At 38.5% G+C, this 9,282-nt stretch overlaps 1 protein-coding gene across 1 annotated transcript; it reads right to left on the bottom strand.

The window, feature by feature from the left end:
• Positions 1 to 168: 168 nt before the first annotated feature.
• LOC125651394 (microfibril-associated glycoprotein 4-like) lies at positions 169 to 7,646 on the bottom strand. Its single transcript, XM_048879956.2, has 6 exons — positions 7,610 to 7,646; positions 7,379 to 7,464; positions 4,010 to 4,164; positions 3,459 to 3,555; positions 1,885 to 2,049; positions 169 to 477 (listed from the first exon to the last, which is right to left on the bottom strand). The coding sequence occupies exons 2-6, from the start codon at positions 7,452 to 7,454 to the stop codon at positions 212 to 214; spliced, it is 759 nt and encodes a 252-aa protein (XP_048735913.2). The 5' UTR covers positions 7,455 to 7,464; positions 7,610 to 7,646; the 3' UTR covers positions 169 to 211.
• Positions 7,647 to 9,282: the final 1,636 nt, after the last annotated feature.

Here is a 9,282-nt window from a genome sequence, read left to right as displayed (position 1 = left end):
ACCATGCATGTCCCCATCTCCAAAGAAATACACCCCCCCCCCCCCCCCCCAATCCCCCCTCAGATACAGACATCAAAATCAAAGTATGAGAAATTGACAATGTACTTGACGGGGATGTCCACTCAGTTCCTTCTCCATTCCTGTATTTTAATGATAATTAAGATTGTCTATAATGGCTATACAAATTTAATAGATGTACTGTTAACACATTTCATCTGAATTTTGTCACGTGATGCCTCCTGAGCATCATGGTCGTAGATTTGAGGGAGTAATGGTAACCTCTCCAGCTGGACCACACGATACCTTGTGCACTTGACTGTCGTCCAGTTCGATAATAAATACCATTCAAATGGCTATGGAAGCAAGCTGTAAACCACCATGCCCCTTTATAACTTTTGGCACAATTGTTGCGATGTGTGTCTTGGTCGCGGTCGAAGGTGGAAAATCGTACACCCTGTGCGTAGGCCAACGAATCTCCTGTTAACAACGAAGCAACAGTGAATGAAATGAGCTAGAATGCATATTACAGTCTCATTATAGTTATAGAATAAAGATTCAACCTATGCACGCGAGATAGATCTTATCATATATATTGGACGAGTTGAGATGTGACATTTTGTTTGCAACAACAGTAGAACGTGTACATTCTTTTAACACACAGACTACAGGGTGTCGCGGTTCCTTCTTTTAACACACAGACTATTGGGTGTCACGGTTCCTTCTTTTAACACAAAGACTATTGGGTGTCGCGGTTCCTTCTTTTAACACACAGACTATTGGGTGTCGCGGTTCCTTCTTTTAACACACAGACTATTGGGTGTCGCGGTTCCTTCTTTTAACACACAGACTATTGGGGTGTCGCGGTTTCTTCTTTTAAAACACAGACTACAGGGTGTCGCGGTTCCTTCTTTTAACACACAGACTACAGGGTGTCGCGGTTCCTTCTTTTAACACACAGACTATTGGGTGTCGCGGTTCTTTCTTTTAACACAAACTATTGGGTGTCGCGGTTCCTTCTTTTAACACACAGACTATTGGGTGTCGCGGTTCCTTCTTTTAACACACAGACTATTGGGTGTCGCGGTTCCTTCTTTTAACACACAGACTATTGGGGTGTCGCGGTTTCTTCTTTTAAAACACAGACTACAGGGTGTCGCGGTTCCTTCTTTTAACACACAGACTATTGGGTGTCGCGGTTCTTTCTTTTAACACAAACTATTGGGTGTCACGGTTCCTTCTTTTAACATACAGACTACAGGGTATCGCGGTTCCTTCTTTTAACACACAGACTATTGAGTGTCGCGGTTCTTTCTTTTAACACACAGACTACAGGGTGTCACGGTTCCTTCTTTTAACACACAGACTATTGGGTGTCACGGTTCCTTCTTTTAACACACAGACTACAGGGTGTCGTGGTTCCTTCTTTTAACACACAGACTATTGGGTGTCGCGGTTCCTTCTTTTAACACACAGACTATTGGGTGTCGCGGTTCTTTCTTTTGACACAAACTATTGGGTGTCGCGGTTCCTGTTTTTTGGGTCAAGGTTAGTTCAAGGTCACAATCTTTTCATATCAAAGGTCATGGAAATTTCATCAAAACAGGCCTAAATTATATTTTATAGTGATGTATTACCAATACTGCCCTTTTACTATGGTTAAACATATTTGTCTATTGGCTAAGCAGAACGAATAATCACTGGTAGATTCAATAGAATATACATTGTGAAAGAAAATACACTCACACAACACATATCTTCTAAATTGTCTGACAAATGTCAAGAATCCATCCTTAAAATTCTGAAAGGTGGGAAAATACGATAGATATAGTGAATTAAGGGCGATGTTGTTGATATAGAAAGAGCCGAGGGCTCCACGAGAGATACCTGCATTTCCTATGTAACCAGAAAACGATAATCGATATCCGCCAGCTTCGTTACCAATCCGGAAGTAGTTGTACTTCGCAAATCTCGTATTTCCTTCAAAGTCCTCAAAATTTATTCTTAATTCGTATAAACCGTGGACCGTGATTTCATGCAAAGCTTGATTACCTTGAAAGAAAGACAAAGAATTAAAAAAAATTGGGTGGCGCATGTGTTGAAATATCTAATTTACGGTATAATACATGTAGCACTTGTAGAAATATCTAGTTTACGATATAATATCTAGTTTACGGTATAACACACGTAGAAATATCTAGTTTACGGTATAACACACGTAGAAATATCTAGTTTACGGTATAACACACGTAGAAATATCTAGTTTACGGTATAACACACGTAGAAATATCTAGTTTACGGTATAACATGTGTAGAAATATCTAGTTTACGGTATGATATATGTAGCACACATAGAAATATCTAGTTTACGGTATAACATGTGTAGAAATATCAAGTTTACGGTATAATATACATGTATTTAGAAATATCTAGTTTACGGTATAACACGTGTAGAAATATCTAGTTGATGGTATAATTTATGTAACATGTGTAGATATATCTAGTTTACGGTATAACGTGTGTAGAAATATCTAGTTTACGGTATAATTTATGTAACATGTGTAGATATATCTAGTTTACGGTATAATATACATGTGTGTAGAAATATCTAGTTTACGGTATAACATGTGTATAGAAATATCTAGTTTACGGTATAATTTATGTAACATGTGTAGATATATCTAGTTTACGGTATAACACATGAAGAAATATCAAGTTTATGGTATAATATACATGTGTGTAGAAATATCTAGTTTACGGTATAATTTATGTAACGTGTAGATATATCTAGTTTACGGTATAATATACATGTGTGTAGAAATATCTAGTTTACGGTATAACACATGTAGAAATATCTAGTTTACGGTATAACACATGTAGAAATATCAAGTTTATGGTATAATATACATGTGTGTAGAAATATCTAGTTTACGGTATAATTTATGTAACGTGTAGATATATCTAGTTTACGGTATAATATACATGTGTGTAGAAATATCTAGTTTACGGTATAACACATGAAGAAATATCTAGTTTACGGTATAATATACATGTGTGTAGAAATATCTAGTTTACGGTATAACACATGAAGATATATCTAGTTTACGGTATAATATACATGTGTGTAGAAATATCTAGTTTACGGTATAACACATGTAGAAATATCTAGTTTACGGTATGATATATGTAGCACACATAGAAATATCTAGTTTACGGTATAACACATGTAGAAATATCTAGTTTACGGTATAACACATGTAGAAATATCAAGTTTACGGTATAATATACATGTGTGTAGAAATATCTAGTTTACGGTATAACACGTGTAGAAATATCTAGTTTACGGTATAATATATGTAACATGTAGAAATATCTAGTTTACGGTATAATTTATGTAACATGTGTAGAAATATCTAGTTTACGGTGTAACACATGTACCATCAAGCAGTGTATATGCTCACCTAACCAATGCTCCGCTTTCACATTTCCGAATCCGCGTTTATATTCCACCCATTTTCGATTGAAATTCTCCGACCCACTGATTCTTCGTTGGAAAACCTAAATAATAATAAGGCCTGTATTTATCCAGGATTACATAGTTAGCGATAACACTAGTTTTCAATATGGTCCTGGATATAACATATATATATATACAGACCGATATTAGTAAAATAACAGATTAAAAGAAGTAGAGTACATATAAACTTAAGTAATTATGAATATGTATTACAAATGCAGTGTACATTTCAAATACTCTTCTAAGCTGTTTACGTCTCCATAAGAGTGGAACATTCTCGAGTGGGGCGTTAAACAATATCAAACTTAATCATCAATATACAGCTGTTGCAGTTACTTAAGCTTGACAAAATTTACTAGCGTCCTTATCCGTTAAACAGATTGTGATAAGAGCCAATTTTCTCTTATAATTGTACTGCGCTATTTAATGGTTTTGAATGCAATGAATTGATAAATCAAATATTTAACAATCTTGTTAAAAAGTATTATATGTTACCGTCCAACCTCCACCATCCAAGGTCATGTCACAGTATACTGAGTGACCTTGACCGCCTGCTGGGTAGATCCGGTAAACTCCACTTGGTCCCCTCGGCCAAGCTTTGTGGATGGTACTGCAATCCACGGGAACAAGACCAGTCTGAACCAGTTTACCTTCAAGTTAGCAATGATAGAGAGATACATACAGATAGCTAGATAGATAGAGAGATACATACAGATAGATAGATAGATAGAGAGATACATACAGATAGATAGAGAGATGCATACAGATAGATAGATAGAGAGATGCATACAGATAGATAGAGAGAGAGATACATACAGATAGCTAGATAGATAGAGAGATACATACAGATAGATAGATAGAGAGATGCATACAGATAGATAGATAGAGAGATGCATACAGATAGATAGAGAGAGATGCATACAGATAGATAGATAGAGAGATACATACAGATAGATAGATAGATAGAGAGATACATACAGATAGATAGATAGATAGAGAGATACATACAGATAGATAGAGAGATGCATACAGATAGATAGATAGATAGAGAGATACATACAGATAGATAGATAGAGAGATGCATACAGATAGATAGAGAGATGCATACAGATAGATAGAGAGAGATGCATATAGACACGGAAGGACTTCTAATAGGCATAAATGTTTAGTGAATACTTTTCCGTGTTATTAATTCAATAAACAAATGTCTGTGGTACGTAATCTTTTATGATAAAATTCTAATATCCACTGATTGTAAACGTCATTGCTATTTCGTGAGAGGCTACATGTGAAATGGAAATCGAAAGGGGTGCAACAAACACTAATACCGTGTATGTCCACCCATAATATCGTGTATGTCCGCCCTTAATACCGGGTATATCCGCCCTTAATACCGGGTATATCCGCCCTTAATATCGTGTATGTCCGCCCTTAATACCGGGTATATTCGCCCTTAATACGAGGTATATCCGCCCTTAATATCGGATATATCCGCCTTAATACCGTGTATGTTCACCCTTAATACCGGGTATATCCGCCCTTAATATCGTGTATGTCCGCCCTTAATACCGGGTATATTCGCCCTTAATACGAGGTATATCCGCCCTTAATACCGGGTATATCCGCCCTTAATACCGTGTATGTTCACCCTTAATACCGGGTATATCCGCCCTTAATACGAGGTATATCCGCCCTTAATACCGGGTATATCCGCCCTTAATACGAGGTATGTCGCCTTAATACCGGTATATATCCGCCCTTGATATCGTGTATGTCCGCCCTTACCGTTGATAACGGCGCGTAGGCAACGTGTCATTAACTGACAGATACGCCAAATGGTCTTTTGGGAAATGTTTTGCCACTCTTTCAACAATGCCCTTTCAAGTTCTTGCGAATTCTGAGGCTGGCGGCTGTACGCATATCTAATTATCAGCTCGTCCCACAAATGTTCAGTCAGGGTTAGTCCAAGGACACAGCGGGTCAAGAACGTTGATGCAGTTCGTTCATTTTGGGTCAATGTTGTCGCGTGTGCTCGGATTGTCCACCTGAAAAATTAACCATCTGTCTTGCTTATGTTGCTGCGTTAATGGTCCTCACACAGACTGCAGAATGTCTTCTTCATACCGTCTGGTAGTCACATTATGTAAGTTTCCAATCAAAATGACCAACCGTGAGCGAAAGTTTGTGTTAATCGCACCCCAGACCATGACGAAATTAAATCTGTCACGTTCACGGACACAAATGTCTACATAATATTCATGAACACGACGGTAAGCTCGAGCTCCGTCATCAGGAATACTAACTGTAAAGTTGGACTCCTGAGCTCCGCCATCAGCAATACTAACTGTAAAGTTGGACTCCTGAGCTCCGTCATCAGCAATACTAACTGTAAAGTTGGACTCCTGAGCTCCGTCATCAGCAATACTAACTGTAAAGTTGGACTCCTGAGCTCCGTCATCAGCAATACTAACTGTAAAGTTGGACTCCTGAGCTCCGTCATCAGCAATACTAACTGTAAAGTTGGACTCCTGAGCTCCGTCATCAGCAATACTAACTGTAAAGTTGGACTCCTCGGAGAACAAGACCCGTGTCCATGTGATAGCGCATCTTGTCTACTGCATAATACGTTCATACTTAGAACAACGAAACCGTCGCACGAAAGGCTTTGAAAACCAGGTGAATTCGATGAACTCGTATGCATTGAATATATGGTTGAATAATCATTCAGATTCAGATTCTTTCTTGCATCAAAATCGGATTATTGATATACTTAATTTTTTCGTCAAAACTTTATCAATTATTCTACTTTAGACTCTGTCGGCGCGTGTTCGAATCTCGCTCGCGCCGGTAAGTGAGAAAGGTTACCAGTTTACTCTCGGAAGATCGGTGGTCTCTTCCCAGGTACATTGTATCTGGGTTCTCTCTTCCACCGATAAAAACTGGGCGCCAGCAGATAACTGAAAAATTGTTGAGTGTGGCGGAAAACATCAATCAATCAATCAAAAATCAATATTCTACTTTAGAAGTGATTCAGAAAACTGAGAAGGGGGTCCTAATTTGCTAAGTTTTAAACAGTGACACTTTTATGAAAAGCAAAATCAAACCCAGAATGAAGTCTGATTTACGTTTTGGATTCAGAATCATAGTCTGTAAAATATCCCCCCCCCCCTGTATTATTCCTAGAGAGAGAGAGAGAGAGAGAGAGAGAGAGAGAGAGAGAGTAAAATATTCATCTCCTCTGTTATTCCGAGAGAGACCCTAGCTACACTTCAAGGCCAATCGACCACTGATGAAGAATCGCATTAGCAATCTTAAACATCTCATCCCTCAGGGGCTATCAATACTAAAGAGGAGAATATGGACCTATTTACCACCAATAGTAGGATCATCCGTCCTGTGGGATCTTCAAAAAGATCTGTCTCCGTTTCCTTAGGTCCTTCAATGCCCTCAGCGTTACCAACCTAAAGTCTAAGGCTGCAAAGCCCTTCCAATTAGCATGACAGTCAACACTCAAAAGACCGGTCTATTCAATCATGTATCCAATGATTTTGTTGTCTGTGAAGGCACACTGAAAATTGCTATGCTCAATTCACAAGTGCTCACGTCGTAACATGGAATATGAAAGGTGAAGATAACCAACAGTGATCAATCTCATAACTCCTATAAGGAATATAAAATTAAGAGGAGTAAGTATCCCCTGTCGACCGGTCACATCCGCCATGAGCCCTATATCTTGATCATTTAAAAGGAGTAATCCGTAGTCAAAATCGGCCTAAGAATTGGTATAAAACGCGGCAGACATGTGTATGGTAATGCACATATGGATTAATGAATTTAGTTCGTCTGGTAGTCCATAGTACTTACTAGGTTTTTGCGCACTGGCGATGGATGATATACCTCCATATACAGTCATGGAAATCACAAGTACTACAGGAACCATGACGGAACACCTAGATTAATTAATTAATCAAAATTAAAAAATAAAAGTTCGAATCAAACACTGCTGTGGTAATATCTTTAAGAGTACTTTAAAATTACATTTTTTTGAAAAAGTAAAGAAAAATAGAAAGGAGATCTAGAAAACTGAATACAAACCTTCCAGTCCCCGGATACTTAAATGTGAGAGACACATGTAGGGAACATATGTTTATAATAGCGGTCTGTAAAAATGTTGAATAAATATTGGCTGGTTTCGGTATTGATAAAACTTTCCATAAATCAGCATTGTATGAAGTGCAAGTGATAAATGCGTTATCAAATTAGAAATTTTCATTTCAATGTTTTCTAAGCAGCAAAGCAAAACAGAAAATAAATAAATAAATTAATATAAGATAAAATGCTGATAAGAGACGTATGTTGCAATAATTCTACCTACACCAAAGCGATGGAAACTAAAGGCGTCATTCCATTAACATTATCAATAGACTTCGTGTTTTCAATTTTTTCTTTCTCAAACAACTGGCAGGGAAGAGGATCATCTTTGAAAAAAAAAAAAAAAAATCCTAAAACATTTTTATTTCTCTGGTTGAAATACAATGTATAACTCCTATTGGATTTGTTTTCCTGTAGAATTTTTAAAATTTCTTGTAGGACATCAGTTTAGTTGAGCAGATCTATCATTATAAGATTGATGTAGATGAACAGTTGGCTGATCTTGAGGTGATTGGTCTGGAGAGTTGTCGATCTTGAGAGTGGCTGTTTTGAATGTGGCTTGTTTATTTGGAGGTTGATCGTGAGAGTAGCTGGTTTTGTGAGTGGTTGATCTTGAGAGAGTTTGATCGTGAGAGTGGTTATATGTGTGGTGTTTGAGGGTGTACAGCTAGCTGGTTTTGTGAGTGGTTGATCTTGAGAGAGTTTGATCGTGAGAGTGGTTATATGTGTGGTGTTTGAGGGTGTACAGCTAGCTGGTTTTGTGAGTGGTTGATCTTGAGAGAGTTTGATCGTGAGAGTGGTTATATGTGTGGTGTTTGAGGGTGTACAGCTAGCTGGTTTTGTGAGTGGTTGATCTTGAGAGAGTTTGATCGTGAGAGTGGTTATATGTGTGGTGTTTGAGGGTGTACAGCTAGCTGGTTTTGTGAGTGGTTGATCTTGAGAGAGTTTGATCGTGAGAGTGGTTATATGTGTGGTGTTTGAGGGTGGACAGCTAGCTGGTTTTGTGAGTGGTTGATCGTGAGAGTGGTTATACGTGTGGTGTTTGAGGGTGTACAGCTAGCTCGTGAGAGTGGTTATACGTGTGGTGTTTGAGGGTGTACAGCTAGCTGGTTTTGTGAGTGGTTGATCGTGAGAGTGGTTATATGTGTGGTGTTTGAGGGTGTACAGCTAGCTGGTTTTGTGAGTGGTTGATCTTGAGAGAGTTTGATCGTGAGAGTGGTTATATGTGTGGTGTTTGAGGGTGTACAGCTAGCTGGTTTTGTGAGTGGTTGATCTTGAGAGAGTTTGATCGTGAGAGTGGTTATATGTGTGGTGTTTGAGGGTGTACAGCTAGCTGGTTTTGTGAGTGGTTGATCTTGAGAGAGTTTGATCGTGAGAGTGGTTATATGTGTGGTGTTTGAGGGTGGACAGCTAGCTGGTTTTGTGAGTGGTTGATCGTGAGAGTGGTTATACGTGTGGTGTTTGAGGGTGTACAGCTAGCTCGTGAGAGTGGTTATACGTGTGGTGTTTGAGGGTGTACAGCTAGCTGGTTTTGTGAGTGGTTGATCGTGAGAGTGGTTATATGTGTGGTGTTTGAGGGTGTACAGCTAGCTGGTTTTGTGAGTGGTTGATCGTGA

This window comes from Ostrea edulis, chromosome 5 (genome assembly GCF_947568905.1).
Source record: "Ostrea edulis chromosome 5, xbOstEdul1.1, whole genome shotgun sequence".
Taxonomy (NCBI): domain Eukaryota; kingdom Metazoa; phylum Mollusca; class Bivalvia; order Ostreida; family Ostreidae; genus Ostrea; species Ostrea edulis.
Note: the sequence above shows the minus strand (reverse complement) of the source record. Positions and strands in the feature narration are given on the sequence as shown.

Excerpts from the sequence above, each read along its gene's own strand:
- LOC125651394 (XM_048879956.2), bottom strand. The coding sequence starts at position 7,454 with ATGGTTCCTGTAGTACTTGTGATTTCCATGACTGTATATGGAGGTATA. Across the intron at positions 2,050-3,458 it reads GAAAGCGGAGCATTGGTTAG|GTAATCAAGCTTTGCATGAA; the intron begins GTGAGCATATAC and ends CTTTCTTTCAAG. Across the intron at positions 478-1,884 it reads TGGTTACATAGGAAATGCAG|GAGATTCGTTGGCCTACGCA; the intron begins GTATCTCTCGTG and ends CGTTGTTAACAG.